The sequence below is a fragment of the Coccidioides posadasii genome, chromosome 2 (assembly GCF_018416015.2).
Source record: "Coccidioides posadasii str. Silveira chromosome 2, complete sequence".
Classification (NCBI taxonomy): domain Eukaryota; kingdom Fungi; phylum Ascomycota; class Eurotiomycetes; order Onygenales; family Onygenaceae; genus Coccidioides; species Coccidioides posadasii.
The window spans coordinates 6,264,729-6,280,289 of record NC_089408.1 but is presented as its reverse complement, the minus strand read 5'-3'; the positions used below and the strand labels follow the sequence as shown (position 1 = coordinate 6,280,289).

Sequence of the window (15,561 nt, the reverse complement as noted above, 5' to 3'; positions counted from 1 at the left end):
AAATATACATGTAAAAGCTCATGATTCATCTCAGATGAATAATAATAATCCTTCAAATCAAGAAATATATTGAGAATGAGAACGCCAAAGATGCATCTGTAGGAGCCAACCATAGGGACACGAACGCCATAAAAAAGGCCATAATGTAATATAGTTCAAGTGAATAAAACGGTAAATGTCATCAAACTCTGCCACTTTCCCTTCTTCCACTTGGAGTAGCCAAGTGACCCCATCTTTGAGCGGCTGCGGACGCGCTTATTCCCCCAGGAACACTGGATCTTTTCAGAGGACTGCTGGGCAATCTCGCAGGACTCTGGGCATGATCTCTACTCTCATAATCACCACGGCGATGTGTACTGCGTTGGTCTAAATTTGTCGGTATATTTCTCTTCAATGGGGATTGCGCATGGGAATATACACCCAAGCTACCGCCGTCACCCATACTAGGCGTTGGACGGAAATGTGGCTGTCGAAGAGCGCTTTGCGATATCAGTGGAGAAGAATCAATTCCATACTTCGGTGTTTGTACGCTTGAAGCCTTCGTTGAGCCAGAGAAAGACGTCCTGGGAGTGGAAAATAACTGTCTGCGCGGGGTACCCTGTACACCTTTCGACTCGGGGTCAATATGTTGGAGATAATTGGGATTAGGATTAGTTTTAAATCCGTGACGCATCACAGTCGGTGTGTACGTCTCCACTTTATTGTACTTCTCGTCTTTATGAGGCTGGTACGAGTCGGCGGTGTTGAACTGTGTTGCAACGTCACGCATCAAAGGCTGTGTCCGTGGATGGACATACTTGATGTCATATTCATTCAGAACCTCTTTATGTATCAACATGGAGTCCTTCGACTGCTGCGTGAACGAAGATGAAAGGGTGGACAGCTGAACCGTGAAGAGGGTGGCCAGGAAAATGGTTGTCACAATAGTCATGCTCGGTCGGGGGTCAGACGGCGCGGTGGGAAGAAAGAGCCAATACACAAGAACGTGCCCAGGGCTAAACAGACAGAACAGCCTAATGGCCAAAGGATGAGGGTCCCAGACACCGATTTGCCAGACGTCCCGTTCTGGCCTGGGATGCGATCTGCTCTCTGCAGAACCGGATGATAACACGTTGGAAATGAGGCGCAATGGGGACGAAGAGCGCGGAGACGATGCCACTTTGACTCGCTGCGCAGAGGGAGTTGCGGGAGTATTATCGATGGATGCCTCGAATAGTCGATAAGTCCGCTTTCGATTGAATGTGTATACTGCGTTCAAGACCGACAGAAGAGCGAGGAGGTGCACGATAAACGAGGCCTAACAGTCAACAGACCCCAGGTATCAGCAGCTTTGCCAAAACGCAATAAGTGAAGATGTCGACTCGGTTTCTTACCAACCAATTCAACCAGCTGATGCCGCCATTTTCTCCAAAAACATCATCGTACGCCTGGCTACGACTGCGACTGTTCGCACGCGCGAGCAGAAATAGACAGTTGATGCCAACGCCTAACGGTATAGCCCACTCCCTTTCCCACTGCGCCCAGTCATTCGAGTCAAATTCTTCCGATAACCACAGCAGAAAGTCGAGCGGGTTGAGGTATGCTTTCAGTCGTTCGAGGAACGGTCGTCGCCTGATTAGCCGGGGCATCACGAAGGGAAAATTTTCGATGGAGCTTCCACCAAGGGAGAAGAAAGAAAGAGACGCCAAATTGGCAATACTGCAAGACACCAGAATGCTCTTATGCGCCCAAGTCTGCCGCCTTCATGATTAACACGCCGTCTGCGCCATATCCCTTGCAACAGGTTCTTCTCACCAGTGAAAACCGGGAAGATACGTAAACAAACAAAGTTCCGCTTTCTGGCCCACAGTCAAACACCGTGCTTAGTCAGATAACTATGCACGGACCGCCAGCGCCCGCCTACCATGAAACTGCACCGACCGCGGGTCGTCCTAGAGAACCAGCTTGCTCCTTTGTGGCCGCGGGAGCCGAGTCCGAGTTATTGCGAATAACACTATTTCATTTACCTTGCTTTATACGTCTTCTGGCATTCTACGCTAGGCTTCTGTTAATTTTCACCCTACATCCTGCCAACATGGCCTCAGGCCCCAGTGTCTCAAAGGTACACCCATACATCCTTACTTCCGCCGTTGTGGAAAATACACGCATGTTAGCTAACCCGATCCTCTCCAGGAGCGCCAATTCCTCGCTGTCATAGGTGATGAAGAGTACGTTTAAGTCTTCCGAAACCTTGAAAATCGAGATCACATACTTACCGCGCCAATCGAATCGCAGCTCCGTCACGGGTCTATTACTCGCCGGCATCGGTGTATGTTAGCTTCTGTCCTTGAAATCCCCGTTCAACTCCGTAAGAAAGAGGCAAAACAAAAAAAGACTGACTTTTGAATAGCATGTAACCGACCCTCCAGATTCCCAACGTAATTTCGTCGTCGTAGACTCGAAGACCGAGACCTCTGCCATTGAAAAAGCATTCCACAACTTCACCCAGGAACGAAAGGACATTGGTGTCTTATTAATAAATCAGCATGTATGTCATGGGCTGAAGAGAGAAAAGAAGAGTTCCCGTCCCTTTTCCGACATATACTAAAGGTCATCAACAATCCACGTATAGATCGCGGAACGGATACGAAACAGCGTTGATAACTTCACGGAAGCATTCCCAGCGGTACTCGAAATCCCGAGCAAAGACCATCCGTATGACCCTGAGAAGGACAGTGTGCTCCGGCGCGTGAGGAGATTGTTTGGAGAGTAAATATTACCCGTTATATTCTAATGATGTTACGAAATTAGCACGGATATTCGATTTGCGACAGGTCACGGCCCAGGGATGTTGAAGCACGGTGCTCTTGGGTGCTACGCCACTGACGCTGACATGGGCGCTGCTGGATTCTTGAGGCTGAAGTTTCTAATCGTCAAATGTCCAGGGAGAGATACGGCCATAATCTGTGCTCCCCCCCTTTTTTTTTTTAAGGAAATTGGGAATCACGCTGTGTATTTACAATTGGATACCCTCATGAAAGCATGCACTACACATATTGCAACATTATGTATTTGCATTGTTGTGATTTAGGTTGATGACGTATAAGTATTTCTAGGGAGACACTCATAAACCATATGGCTTCTATTAGTTCTGGATCCAATGACGCAGGTGTAGAAACATAATCGCTTGTCTTGCAGTGAAAAAATATCGCTTGAACCTGAAAGCTAAAATCATCATGATTGAACCGAGAAACAGACCCAGTGCGCCACGTCACTGCGTATCATCGATACATTAATTATCACGCAAAAATGTGGGGGAAAACAAACTCTGGAGGGTACAGAAGATACCGAGTAGAATGGTGAAAAAACACATTGGCCATTAATCATTCATGGAACTAGAAGCGTCTTCCGGTGGCATAGCGGTAAGTGAGATAGAGTGTGGTATAGTGAAGTCGGCAGGCGTTACAAGAGGATTATAGGTCGTGTGGAGATTGTGGGACTGCGATGAAGCCGGTCTCGAGGCAGGCAGGACGGACGGAGCAAGGGAAGCAGAGGCGAATCCCAAATTAGCGTCCAAATTCAAAGGTAACAGCAGCATGGAGACAAGTAACTTTCTCATCGTCCTTCGTGAGAACATCAGCATTGACGGTGTATGTGCCCTAATATACTCGTCAGCATTCCCACATTTGGCACAGCAAACAGAACAGGGATGCACATACTGGTGGAATTTCCTTTGGAAGATCGATGTTTTTGGTGAAGGTCATCTTTCCTTTCTCGAGAGGGCAGTGGAGATCAACGTTCTCAATTTGATCACACAGATCTGCGGTCTGGTTGATCAATCGGATAAGGCCGTATTTCACCTGGAGCAGGACCTTTGCGCCCCTGTCGACCTGCTTGGAGAAGGTACCGCTAGCCTTGATGGTGAGAGTCTTGCCTCTATGTCCGGCAGGTTAGCCCATCCAGAAGTAAACGCAACGACGATCAGTCAGGCCTTGGGGAAACTTACGGAAGTGGAGGATTTGGGAACAGGTCCACACGCTCGATGGTCAGGATATCAGTTGCGGGGGAAGAGCAGAAGCTTAAGGGATTCTCTCCAGGAACCGAGAGGTCATCGTCAATCTGGATAGGTGACTGGTCTTTCCACAGGGCAAGAGAAGGCGCCGCCAGAGCGACCGGGGAGAAGAGGAGAGTAAGAAACGCGGCAGCGCTGGAGACCTTCATCCTGCAATGAGTGTTCTTCGACGTAGAATGAGAAGAGAAAGGTTCCTCAGTGGACAGAGCGGACAGGATGAGGAAGACTCGTGGAGGCCTGACGTCGGCAATAGACGGGCGTCGTTGGCTGGTGGAGGTGACGACTGGGGAAACTTACAAGGTTGACGGTGGAACGGGAGAGGATGAGATCACATGGGACCCAGCTGACGGGGGCGTCGATGCGCCTAACCCTAACCGGCACTAGCGCACTTGGCAAGCCGCATGCAGCACAAACGAAAAGCCTTTCTCGTGATCTCTCCGTCCGGAAGCGGTGCGCTAGCTCTTCCGCCTGCGTCGAAGGGAGGCCGCCGACTGGAGCGACGATGACCATGGTAAAAGTGTTACGGAGAGGAGATACAACACGGAGACGGGCGCCTGAAAAAAACCTTCCATGAATTAATCTGCGTTTTCCGTTATGTGGATTCGTTAATCGAAAAACGGGGTAATCCGGCATGCCGGCCTAGCTCTCGCTGCGTCCGCTGTTGCCCGTGTAAGGCCTTGGCGATGATCACTTAACTACTCCGTATGCTGAATCGCATTCATTGCGAAGAGTCATTTCAACAATGCCTGACATTGTACACCCCCCGGTGCAATTGCATAAGCTTGAGAAGCTGCGTCGTGTTGGCGAGTGGCCTCGGTATCCCACAAAATTGACATTACAAGCTGACTGCTCGCAGGTCTACTGGAGAAATATTCCACGACTCGTCATCACCTAGGGTTCTATCACAATGTTTCTGTTTCGGCGGCATATACGCTTCCACAGTCCCCCGAATACCCGCTGAAAGATTGTATCTATCATGCGTCCAGGACACTGATCAGCGAGCACCCTGCGCTATCCGCAGTTCCCGTGGATGAGGACACCAGCAAACCGTACTTCGTCCGCCTGCCTGAAATCGATTTGGCCAAGTCAATTTTCTTCGACGATTGGGGCTGCAGTTTCGCTCCAGATGGTGACAATCAGGATGGAGAGTTTCCCGTCGAGTCGTGGGATCATAAATTAGAACAATTCTTACAATCGCAGCACGACACTCCTTTTACACCAGGACTGCCGTTCTGGAGGCTGTATATCCTAGCTGATTATCATGACGAACGGCACTTTGTGGCTGTGTTCGTCTATCATCATGGAATTGGAGACGGGTCATCTGGAAAGGCCTTTCATGCAACCTTGCTCCGGGCACTAGCAGATGCTCCCTCTTGGGGATCAAAGGATCCAGAACTGGTCGTGAAGCCACCCGAAATGCCACTTCTTCCTGCCCTTGAATCACTTCATCCGCTCCCGTACTCCCTTCCCTTCCTTCTAAAAGCAGGATTGGACGCCAAACTCCCGTGTAGGCGTGACCCTCGATTATGGACAGGCGGGAAAATAAGACTTCCGCTGAGGACTAAAGTGCGCATGATGACCGTTTCAGAGTCGACAACCACAATACTGAAGCAGCTCTGTCGAGAACACGGCACAACGATCACTGCAGCGCTTCAGACTCTTCTCGCGAGTGCTTTATTCGCCTACCTGCCAAGGGCATATACAAAGCTGCACTGCGCAGGTGCCGTATCCGCCAGGCGATGGCTCCCAAGAGATGTTGTCACAGACAACTCGATGGGTGTCTGGGTGCTGGATTTCTCAGAAATGTATACACGCGCGGCCGTCACCCAATCAGGATCGGACTTTCCCTGGAACGAAGTACAACGGTCAAGGAAGAACATCGAACACTTCCTCCGCCGCCGGGGTAAAAATTCTCAGGTCGCCCTTTTGAGATATGTCAGCAACTATCACCGGGATTTATGTACCAGTATGATCGGGAAGGACAGGGATGCGAGTTTTGAAGTGTCTAACCTTGGCTGCTTTAGACCTACTTCATCACCTCAAGGTCTGAAACTAGACGAAAATAAATCGACTGACGATAAAGTATGCGAGATGAATGGACCTCGGATTGGCAAGATGGTATTCAGCCAATGTGCAAACGTGGCAGCTTGCGCGGTGAATCTTTCTGTTATCAGCGGCGGAGATGGTCGCTTGGTTCTCGTGTTCTGTTGGCAAGAGAGCATCGTGGAGCCAGAATTGATGGCGTCTGTAGTAGAACAGATGCAGAAAGATATCAGCAGGCTCGTCAAAGACGCTCATTAGAACCTATATGTAGCAAACAACAGTCCAGCCCAAGCCTACCAATAGAGAATATCCAGTTTTCATCGTTTTGAGCTTACGAAATCTTACTTCCGGTGCTCCACGTGTATCGTTTGAATAGCTTGATATGATATTGTATTTTAGCTATTCGAATTATTATGTAACTAAGATGTGCAAACTGGCAGAATCCAATCCAAAGAATATGTGGATATGGGAGCTGCATTGAGATCAACTTTTGAAAACCCATATGAGAGAAAAGCATACAATCCTTTATGGCCCCAAAAAAGATCAGAAAGACGCCAACCAAACGCCACCATTTGGAAAGTGCCGGTATCATTTCATCATTGACCTGGAAAAGAAATAATAGCTTAACGTCGCTGCGTTTTGCCGACAGTACGTTTACCGGAAAACTACACAAAAAAGGGAGTATATAGTTAGTAGAAGCACCAGAAAGAGCAACTCATGAAAGGAGAACAAAACATACCAAATGTTTCGGCAGAGAAGCAACAGTATGACGATCAGCTTCTCCTTGTCTCGCCATCCGATTCATCTTCTTCTGGCCCAATTTCGTTAACCGCTCTGCCTTCGATCTAGCCGTAGTGCTAGTGACACCATCCACAAGACGATTGGTGGCCGCTTGGCTGCGGGCTCGACTCTTTGCTCTTTGCAGGGCAGCCTGGCGAGGATCATCCGCTGTATCGATGTCCATCGCGTCTTCATTGAAGTCAGCCTCGCTGCGGGTTGTAGTACGACCACGAGGCTGTTCCCGCGCACGAGCGGATGATGCAGTAGCGTCGTAGCCGATCGAATCGAGATGAGCTTCCATTTCGGACAACTTCTTGGCCTTGGCGCTTCGGGGGATGAGCGCACGGTTTTTGAGAGATTTTCGCATTTTGGCATCGTTGCGCAAAAGTACTCTCTTCTCTCGGATTAGATCGGCCTTCATACGGATCTCCGCATCCTCCGCCTCTTCGATACTCTCATCTGAATCGTAGTATCCTTCTGCCTCCAATTTCTCCTCCTCTTCCTCCAGCTGTCGGAGTTTCTCTTCGATATCAGGGTCCACAAAGTCATAGATGTTCTTTCCGTTCCACACTTCTGGAATCTTGTCGTGGTTCCAGTCGCTGTCGGCAAGTGTGTAATTCTTCTTCAAGTCAACGTTATACACACCAGCACCACCGTTCTCAACCTCGATATCCCGTTCAAGTTTCCGTCTTTCTGGGTCATTTTTATCGTATTTCTTGAGGTTCTGGACAGCGTCTGGGATAAATGTCTCGCGAACGCCGCCCAAAGGCTGAGCAACGTGAATGCGCGCCAGAACATCACCAAGTCTCCCACTTGGTGTACCGGAGCCGTTAGTCCCCGTCTTCAGCTTCTGCGCCACCCTTTCAGCAATCAACCTGTCACACGCAGCGTTTTTGACTGCCGTTACACCCTCTGTAGTAGTGCATGAGAGCTGAAGCATCTCAACACCGCTGATCGTCAGCAGCTTGTCCAGCTCTTCCTTAGTTGCCGGATCCAGATCCTCAGGCCGCATCACATCGATCTTGTTCACGACGATGAAAACCAGTTTATTCGAGAACAACGGTTTAATGCTGTTGAATAGCTTAATCTGGTCAGACACCGAATATCCACACTGCTCGGACAAATCCATAAAGTAGAGGATCGCAGATCTCAAGTGCGCAATGGCCGTGATCGACTGCATCTCGATGGTATTCATTTCTTCGAGAGGGTGATCTAAGATACCGGGGGTGTCGATCGCCTGGAATCGAAGATACTTATAATCAAAATGGCCGACAAACAAGCTCTTGGTTGTGAAGGCGTACGGCTGTACATCGACGTCCGCCCTTGTGATGCTCTTCAGGAAACTCGACTTCCCGACGTTGGGATATCCGCAGATAAGAAGCGTCCTGGTATTGGGATCGATTGATGGTAAACGACCAAGATGCTGTCGCACTTGTTCCAAGTACAGCAGTGGGTCCTTCAACCTCTTGCAGATGGTGGCCATGCGGCCTAAGGCAGCTCGCTTCAGCTGCTTGCACTGGAACAAAGACTGGGCATATTTGATGAGGCGGACGTAATCTCGAGAGACAGTTTCTACCAAACGCTTCGCCGTCGACAGCTGGCCGAGCGCAATTCTAAAATGATCCGCATCGTAAAGAGTGTTCAACAGATCCTTATCTGTGCGCAAACAAAGTGCAAATCAGCGAAACTGCAAATTGTCAAGGCATCTTTTTGCAAACACCCTCGCATCAAGATTCGACCACCACTTACGGAAGGGGTGAATATCCTGCAACCTCGGAAATCCATCCAAAATAGCCTGGAACTTCTCGCAAAATGTCTCTTGGGTATATTTAACCTTTCGGGTGTAGAATGCTGTCGTTCAACCATCACATCAGCAGCTATACCAATTGCGCATGCAAAAACCTTTTCCAGAGCCTCTTCTTCCAAAACCACCGGTATCATCCGAAAGAGCAACCATACCTCTAATACGACTAATCTTGAACCCTGCCCTGATCTGCGTCGGCAGTCGTCTCTGTGTTCTACTAAGGACGATGTCGAGAAACTCCTGGCTTGTAGGCACAGGTTGGATCTAGAAGTAAATCTCATTAGACGAAACGACTCTACAACGAAGTAAGCAGAGTCGGTACTTACATCCTTCCACGTCGTCTTCATGATGGCCGAAGAACGCTCTCTCTGTGTCTCTCCCGCCGAGTCGATGTCTGGCTGCGCTCGATCTCCTCCGGCCAGCAAATTTGATAAATTTGTTGTGGTCTTGGTGCAGCTCCCGATATAGTAGTTTTTCACGAGATAAGGATTTGCCAAGAGGCAACTTTACACGGAGAGCTTAGTCATGTTTCTGCCAAGCTGGGCGTATCTCGTCCTCCGTAGCCAGCTTATTTAATTAGTTTTCATCAATGCGCGATGCACGCGCCGTAGCATTATCAGGGCAGCAACACGTTCGGAGACTCGAAATAGTAACAGGTGGGGTTCGAGATTCATTTGCTTATATTAATACAACTTTTTACCCGTTGCAGAGCTACCTGTAATAGTTAAGCTAAGTTCATGGTTACCATTATCGCCAAATTTACCCTTCCACCTTCTCCCATCTCCCAACACCGTTTTGTCGTCATTAAAACTTTGAAGTTGATAATCGAGGAAAGGGTATGTATGTATGTACAGATGATACAACCACTGGCAAGGGCCGTACCGCAGCAAAGCTTAAGATGAGCAATTAAAATCCTCGGGCTTTCCACATGCAGACGTTAAAACTCAAGAATCTATTTCCAAAGCCTGGTCAGCAACGAGACCTATTCCACGAAGCCCAGCGCGAACTCATGATTCGCAACCTACCAAACTGTGCCAACCACCACCTCCAAATGTACACTCGCTCGGTCCACAGTTCTTAAAGCCCAGGCTCGTGTAAAAGGGAACTAAGTGGTCATGCGAGAGTAGAGCGATTCGGTCGGCAATTTTTGCATCCCTAATCCGCTGAATGTATGCTTTCATCAATGTTTTGCCGAGGCCTTTCCCCTGATGCTCTGGAACCACAGCAAGTGAGTGGATCGCGATTGTTGATCCTTGATCTTGGTGGCCCAAAGGCTCAACGCCAGATGCATTGGGAAGAGTCGATGACCTATGTCGCCAATTTTCTGGGAGTTCCATCGAAGCGTCAGTTACGGCCGGCGCCGGAGTTCTTGTAGCAAGAATATGGGCAACGAGGGTAGCTTTAGGACTCTCCTGATGGGGCGCGATTCGCGGGCGCGAAAAGACTCCAAGCGAGAGTTCGGGACACTTAGTGAGACGATAAAGGATCTGATTATTTGTTAGAGCTGTCAACATCAAATCGTTCAAATGCCATTGCTTCGGGCCGAATGGCAACCTAAACCCCTGACGGAGAGGCCATGGGTCCTTCGAACTACTGCTGATCTCCGCAAGGAGAAAATGCGTCAAAGCATGGTAGAAGAAGCAGGAAAGGCTAGGCGTAGAAGAATAAACTCCTAAGAATGGGCCGTGCACCCAACTATCCGGGATCAGGTACTGCTACCTACCTTCTCTCTCGAGCACCTTTCATTTTCCGGAAAGGCCGATTCAACTTGCACGCACTCATCTGCATTTGATACCGACAGTATCTGCACGAACGGATGAAGTTCATCGAGCTGCGTTGGCTTTGGAAGAGTCGGCTGACGGAAATACCAGGTGGAATCCGCAACGTCGTCATGGTCTACAGCCACGAAGTCATCGTCATCAGCTTCAAATACTCCATCAGTATGACCCGCGGTATGATTCATGAGTCCATCAGCCTGGGCAATGGCGGAACGCTCCTCAAGCCTTGATTGCTGGATTGGTATCGGCTGCACTGAGACAGAGGTTGAGCTTGCACTGGGAATTATACGGCTTTGAGGAGGAGAAGATCCAACTTCGGGTTCAATATGAACATCAGCCATAGGAGAGGTGCCCGTCGCCATGTTTGCGCTATGGAAAAGGACCTCGTTGATCGACACTCGAGATGACAGAAGCCAAGGACTTTCAATTATTCAGCGAGAAGGTAAAGTATTGGAGACAAGGTGCCACGGGGCAAGAGAAGATCCGACGACTATATAAAATGGGAATGTTAGCAAGACTCGAGAGAGTCAAGGGAGCAGATCTCATGCCAGCGACGCGACCTGATGCGGGGTGTTCCTTTTGGCCAAAAAAGGAGCATGTAACTAGCAAGTGAAGAAACGAGACGTATGTCAAACAGAGGGCAAAGGGGGATCGATTCAACGCTCAGGAACGTCCAGTGATATACATACATCTTGCCAGCCACTCTTGTCGCGCAGTGCCAGTAGCTCTTGGTTTCAAACTCCCGTTAGTGCGGCTGGTTGGCTGTGCGGTGCGGAGGATTGATTGCTGATGACGTCGGCGAGCGCTTGTCCGGAGGCCAATGAGACGCAGTAGTGTAAGCGAAGGTTCTTCGATCAAACAGCGCACACAATCGGTCGAACGAGAACGAGACTGCTCTCTGATAGGGAGTAGGGTAGCGTTCAACCACGTCTGCTCGATCCAGCTTGGGCAGCTGGCTGGGCGTGGGAGAAACTGGCCTGTGTCTCTGGACTGCGGGGTTTCGTCGCTGCCACTTCCCCTGGTTAGTGCGCAAGCCAGCCAACTAACTACGTAACCAACTGACTGGTCTAGTTGTACCCTGTGCTCTCTAGTTAACCACCTCGCCTTTTGCTGGCGGAGCACACTCTATGGCAGACACCTAGAGTCATCCCACCATATGCCGGGTATTAAATGAGAAACACGAGATGCAGCCGGTTGCCACACAGTATTTGTTGCCAACAGGCCCGATGAAGATCGTGAAGATTTTCAGAGGCCGGTCTTGGCGTGTCGGCTTTTTTATAACTACTTTATTCTGTACATACATACATACATACATACATAGGCTTAGATCCGAAGTATTTCTGACACATGGCCGGCAATTCACAGGTTGCTCTCAAAGCAGCGTCGGAGAGCTAACTGAGATTCATTCAAGGACTAGCTTGTACGATGTAAACGCTTCGACTCCTACGGCCCACATCTCCAGCAGTGGTAAGATTCTACTGAAGCGGGAACTGTAGGACGCGGAGCAGATATCCGAAGTCACCCATATCATGCAGTATATCGAAAGGAGCTCCGTGTCATGTTTCAGTCAGTTAGGATGTCTAGGGAAGCGATAAAGCCTTGACTGAGCGATAATATCTACCTCAAAAATTTCCGCCTTCTATTACCCAGTCGAGTTTGATCAATTTCCGGTATAAATTTGGACGTCTTTACGCATTGGACAACAGCAATTTCGGTGTCCTTGAGCTCTTTGAATTTGTGCTATCAAAGGGGGCTGTAAAATGCAAACGCCGATCGCATGAGCTGTATAAATATCCCCGATCAAGCCCCCAGCATCACCTTGGTTACACGAAATATGGGAAGTTCATCACTTCTGATATCCTATTCAGGATAGAGGCATAAAGAGATTTAGGTTTCCGCGCCGCTCTCAAATGACTAGGACTGAGGTCACTGGCTTGGAAGAGACTTGCGAGATGAATGCTACCCATTTTCAAAGGGCTGGTAGTAGGAATTTGCGCCAAGATTATAGAATGGCCTGTGTAACAGGCAGCGAAAAGCAGAAGAGAGAAGCGGGAATGCAACGGGCGGCACAGACAGGGGATGCACGCAAGTCTGGAAAAGAAGAGATTGCCGCTGATAAGCCTGCGACACATTCATCCCATTCTGGAAACCTTCCGGTCGTCTGCGGGAGGAGAGATCACCACGTCACGGCGTGCACAGCAGAACGCTCGTTCCGGCTATTCGCAGCCGACATTTCGTGCTCCAGGCTCCAGTGTAGCGAAGAAGCAGCAGGCCAGGACGAGTTATTATGTAGTGAGGAATTGGGCGTGTAACATGTGGGAATAGATGCAGACGGCGTGCATTTTATCCAGGAGATTGAAGCCAAAGTGGTTGCTTCGAGGCATACGTTAACATACATCAGCAAACAGGAGATCCCGCGGGCCAGTCGAAACGTGTATTCCTCCCGATTCAGGCGCAGCCTCGAGCAATTTTTGCAGGCGCATCAGGTCCAAACCCGTGTGCAATTTTCGATGTCCCCAGAGCAGGGCGTTCCGGTAATCTGCCGCTCCGCAGCGCGATATCGCCAAATACGGTTTAAGGCAGGCCTAAGACCCCTTTATTGGGGTTGGAAACGGGCTGCAATACTCTCGAAATCGCCCAGCTGCCACCAACGGAACCGGGGGCAGTGCGACTTTGGTCCGCACAAACGCCTGCCTGTGCGTTTTAGCCAGCGTAACTCCAAAACAATTGGCTGCTCAACATTATGAACCAGGGATGAATGAGCTGCTTGAAATCACGGGAAACGCATTGGGATGTGACGAGCCGAAAGAACAAGAGTCGGACAGTCTGCATGTTTGAATGTCAACCCTTCTTCTTTAGGTGCGCCGCAGCAGAGAGGACAGAAAGGCGTCCGGACAGTTGAGCGGCAATAAAACGGGGCTTGATCTTCCTTCTTTATCATTCCACTCGATTCTCTCGGTAGATCCTCGTCTGGTCTGTTGAACACGGGAGACTTAGGTAACAGACCGCCGGCCGTTTGTGCGGACACAGACCCATCAAGCTGAATACAAAAAGCTCCCCAAGGCCCCAGGCAAACACAAATTGCGTGGACACCCTCTCATCGGCCCTTGCGACAAACACAGTTGGTGACCTCTATTCTCAAACTCAAGGCTGAACAAATATAAGGATTTAAAAAGGACGACCAGAGGGCATCGATAACTAACCAACTACGGAGGAAACTAGTTAGTCGACCAGCCGCCATCTCCTCTCACGTCATCGCCGAACCGCCGTGTCTAAAATAGTTCCCCACGTCACTCCAACGAACGGTCGATAACCCGAACACACAGTGATTACTAGCAGAAATGTATTTGAGTCTCCATAACCTGACACACTGCGCCTGATATTATTTGCTAACCTAACCTTAACCTGACAGGCGAATTTCCGTCTCCGTCGTGGCCTCCAATGTGGTCGTTGACAATGATCTGATATCCCTCGATGTCGGCGGGGAGATGACCCTCGCCGACCTCAAGGCTGTAATTCAAAGCGACATCAACATTGCGCCGGCCGCCCAGAGCCTCTTCCATAATAACCAACTCCTGACAGATGATTCGAAAACTTTGTCGCAGATTGGGATTGTGCCGGGCGATATGCTCGGGATGCACATTCGGGTACCAGGCCGAGAGCTCGCTGGGTCCCAGGGATCGGCGAACCCTTCCGCACGCACGACGCAAGAATCATTAGCCCGAAGACAACAGGCGCTACCAGACCCCGAGACACTACGGCTGCACATGTTGGGTGACCCGAGAGTGTATGAGACTGTCCGGATGCAAAATCCACAGCTCGCGGCTGCGGCTCGGGACTCTCGTCTATTCAGAGAGGTTCTTTCCGCCCAGCAGCGTGCTGAAGCGGATGCAGAAGCTGCCAAAGAGGCAAAGATAGCCATGTTGAATGCCGATCCGTTCAACCTTGATGCACAACGGGAGATCGAGGACATTATCCGCCAGAATGCTGTCTCAGAGAACCTGCACAACGCAATGGAATTCAGTCCTGAAGGTTTGAAAACTACCACTATTTTTGACTTGAACGAGTCTGACCATCTGTGATCTCAGTATTCGGTCGTGTCACCATGCTCTACATTCCGGCAGAAGTAAACGGTCACAAGGTCAAAGCGTTCGTGGACTCTGGCGCCCAAGTCACGATTATGTCTCCCGAGTGTGCGGCGGCGTGCAACATCATGCACCTAGTCGATCGAAGATACAGTGGAGTCGCCAAAGGAGTTGGCACAGCTAGTATCCTCGGGCGTGTGCATCTCGCACATATTAAAATAGACGACCTCTTCCTCCCATGCTCCTTCACAGTCATGGAGGGAAAGCACATCGATCTTCTCCTCGGCCTGGATATGTTGAAGCGGTATCAAGCATGTATTGATCTGAAAGACAACGTCCTCAGAATCCGTGACCGAAACGTGCCTTTCCTCCACGAAGCAGACCTACCCAAACACCAAGACGAATTCGCGAACGAACCTCTTATCCACGGAAGAGGGGGTGCACTGATTGGCGGACGAACAGGTGCTGTGACACATCCGGCAGGAAATCCCGGCTCCTTGGCGCAGAATGCGCAGACCTTACCGGCGCGAGCGAACCTAGCTGCCCCGGTAGGGACCCCGTCGTCTTCGACAGCACCAGGTCGGAATCCCCATTCACCCTCTCGCTGGCCGGCAGAATCGATTTCCAAAATCACTGATATCGGATTCACGCGAGAACAAGCGATTCAAGCTCTTGATGCTGCCAACGGTGACTTGGAAGGCGCTATCGGATATCTCATCTAAAGCAATTAGAATATCCTTCTTTTCTGCATTCTTGTCTTTTTGAAGAACGTATATTTGCATTCTGATAGCCTTTTTACGCACGAAAATCAAACATGTGCGTCAGGGCAGTCGTTAATTTCGGATATCGTATCTTGTCTAATTGGTTTGTTGTGGCATATCAGGACCACTCGGGGCCGCTTTCATTTCTTCGCCCTCGTCTGAAAATCTGCTTCTCGGCCGTCAGAAAGCATAAGCATACCACGAGGTCCCGAAAGAGGTCAGCATGACGTGTACATGCATACCGAGCAACGACAGGATG

At 49.8% G+C, this 15,561-nt stretch overlaps 8 protein-coding genes across 8 annotated transcripts; 4 read left to right on the top strand and 4 right to left on the bottom strand.

Moving 5' to 3' along the window:
* Nucleotides 1-79: 79 nt before the first annotated feature.
* Nucleotides 80-1,794, bottom strand: D8B26_004495 (uncharacterized protein). Its single transcript, XM_003065016.2, has 2 exons — nt 1,374-1,794; nt 80-1,297 (listed from the first exon to the last, which is right to left on the bottom strand). Exons 1-2 carry the CDS (start codon nt 1,626-1,628, stop codon nt 182-184), a joined length of 1,371 nt encoding a protein of 456 aa, XP_003065062.1. The 5' UTR covers nt 1,629-1,794; the 3' UTR covers nt 80-181.
* Nucleotides 1,795-1,957: 163 nt separating this feature from the next.
* VMA7 (H(+)-transporting V1 sector ATPase subunit F) lies at nt 1,958-2,974 on the top strand. The gene is made up of 5 exons (XM_003065015.2): nt 1,958-2,101; nt 2,173-2,207; nt 2,275-2,308; nt 2,390-2,527; nt 2,612-2,974. The coding sequence occupies exons 1-5, from the start codon at nt 2,075-2,077 to the stop codon at nt 2,750-2,752; spliced, it is 375 nt and encodes a 124-aa protein (XP_003065061.1). The 5' UTR covers nt 1,958-2,074; the 3' UTR covers nt 2,753-2,974.
* A 338-nt stretch (nt 2,975-3,312) lies between these two features.
* On the bottom strand, nt 3,313-4,310 carry NPC2 (Phosphatidylglycerol/phosphatidylinositol transfer protein). Its single transcript, XM_003065014.2, has 3 exons — nt 3,986-4,310; nt 3,699-3,915; nt 3,313-3,638 (listed from the first exon to the last, which is right to left on the bottom strand). The coding sequence occupies exons 1-3, from the start codon at nt 4,198-4,200 to the stop codon at nt 3,546-3,548; spliced, it is 525 nt and encodes a 174-aa protein (XP_003065060.1). The 5' UTR covers nt 4,201-4,310; the 3' UTR covers nt 3,313-3,545.
* A 216-nt stretch (nt 4,311-4,526) lies between these two features.
* On the top strand, nt 4,527-6,397 carry D8B26_004492 (uncharacterized protein). The gene is made up of 2 exons (XM_066124501.1): nt 4,527-4,854; nt 4,908-6,397. The coding sequence occupies exons 1-2, from the start codon at nt 4,794-4,796 to the stop codon at nt 6,350-6,352; spliced, it is 1,506 nt and encodes a 501-aa protein (XP_065980582.1). The 5' UTR covers nt 4,527-4,793; the 3' UTR covers nt 6,353-6,397.
* A 123-nt stretch (nt 6,398-6,520) lies between these two features.
* Nucleotides 6,521-9,098, bottom strand: NOG1 (Nucleolar GTP-binding protein 1). Its single transcript, XM_003065012.2, has 5 exons — nt 9,005-9,098; nt 8,834-8,942; nt 8,624-8,725; nt 6,834-8,530; nt 6,521-6,759 (listed from the first exon to the last, which is right to left on the bottom strand). The coding sequence occupies exons 1-5, from the start codon at nt 9,023-9,025 to the stop codon at nt 6,718-6,720; spliced, it is 1,971 nt and encodes a 656-aa protein (XP_003065058.1). The 5' UTR covers nt 9,026-9,098; the 3' UTR covers nt 6,521-6,717.
* A 262-nt stretch (nt 9,099-9,360) lies between these two features.
* D8B26_004490 (uncharacterized protein) lies at nt 9,361-11,027 on the bottom strand. The gene is made up of 3 exons (XM_003065011.2): nt 10,402-11,027; nt 9,704-10,165; nt 9,361-9,630 (listed from the first exon to the last, which is right to left on the bottom strand). The coding sequence occupies exons 1-3, from the start codon at nt 10,816-10,818 to the stop codon at nt 9,616-9,618; spliced, it is 894 nt and encodes a 297-aa protein (XP_003065057.1). The 5' UTR covers nt 10,819-11,027; the 3' UTR covers nt 9,361-9,615.
* A 1,339-nt stretch (nt 11,028-12,366) lies between these two features.
* On the top strand, nt 12,367-12,768 carry DDI1_2 (DNA damage-inducible protein 1; the record flags this gene model as incomplete). The annotated part of the gene is made up of 1 exon (XM_066124500.1): nt 12,367-12,768. One exon carries the CDS (start codon nt 12,367-12,369, stop codon nt 12,766-12,768), a length of 402 nt encoding a protein of 133 aa, XP_065980581.1.
* Nucleotides 12,769-13,286: 518 nt separating this feature from the next.
* On the top strand, nt 13,287-15,263 carry DDI1_1 (DNA damage-inducible protein 1; the record flags this gene model as incomplete). Its single annotated transcript, XM_003065010.2, has 5 exons — nt 13,287-13,315; nt 13,419-13,453; nt 13,793-13,799; nt 13,869-14,488; nt 14,545-15,263. 5 exons carry the CDS (start codon nt 13,287-13,289, stop codon nt 15,261-15,263), a joined length of 1,410 nt encoding a protein of 469 aa, XP_003065056.2.
* Nucleotides 15,264-15,561: the final 298 nt, after the last annotated feature.

Coding starts and splice junctions, on each gene's coding strand:
- D8B26_004492 (XM_066124501.1), top strand. CDS start 4,794: ATGCCTGACATTGTACACCCCCCGGTGCAATTGCATAAGCTTGAGAAG. Junction 4,855..4,907: donor TGAGAAGCTGCGTCGTGTTG/GCGAGTGGCCTC, acceptor GACTGCTCGCAG/GTCTACTGGAGAAATATTCC.
- NPC2 (XM_003065014.2), bottom strand. CDS start 4,200: ATGAAGGTCTCCAGCGCTGCCGCGTTTCTTACTCTCCTCTTCTCCCCG. Junction 3,916..3,985: donor TTCCCAAATCCTCCACTTCC/GTAAGTTTCCCC, acceptor TGCCGGACATAG/AGGCAAGACTCTCACCATCA. Junction 3,639..3,698: donor TTCCAAAGGAAATTCCACCA/GTATGTGCATCC, acceptor CGAGTATATTAG/GGCACATACACCGTCAATGC.
- NOG1 (XM_003065012.2), bottom strand. CDS start 9,025: ATGAAGACGACGTGGAAGGAT. Junction 8,726..8,833: donor CAAGATTAGTCGTATTAGAG/GTATGGTTGCTC, acceptor GTTGAACGACAG/CATTCTACACCCGAAAGGTT. Junction 8,531..8,623: donor GCAGGATATTCACCCCTTCC/GTAAGTGGTGGT, acceptor GTTTGCGCACAG/ATAAGGATCTGTTGAACACT.
- D8B26_004495 (XM_003065016.2), bottom strand. CDS start 1,628: ATGCCCCGGCTAATCAGGCGACGACCGTTCCTCGAACGACTGAAAGCA. Junction 1,298..1,373: donor TCAGCTGGTTGAATTGGTTG/GTAAGAAACCGA, acceptor GTTGACTGTTAG/GCCTCGTTTATCGTGCACCT.
- D8B26_004490 (XM_003065011.2), bottom strand. CDS start 10,818: ATGGCGACGGGCACCTCTCCTATGGCTGATGTTCATATTGAACCCGAA. Junction 10,166..10,401: donor AAAGGTGCTCGAGAGAGAAG/GTAGGTAGCAGT, acceptor ACAAATAATCAG/ATCCTTTATCGTCTCACTAA.
- VMA7 (XM_003065015.2), top strand. CDS start 2,075: ATGGCCTCAGGCCCCAGTGTCTCAAAG. Junction 2,208..2,274: donor GCTGTCATAGGTGATGAAGA/GTACGTTTAAGT, acceptor ATCGAATCGCAG/CTCCGTCACGGGTCTATTAC. Junction 2,309..2,389: donor TATTACTCGCCGGCATCGGT/GTATGTTAGCTT, acceptor ACTTTTGAATAG/CATGTAACCGACCCTCCAGA.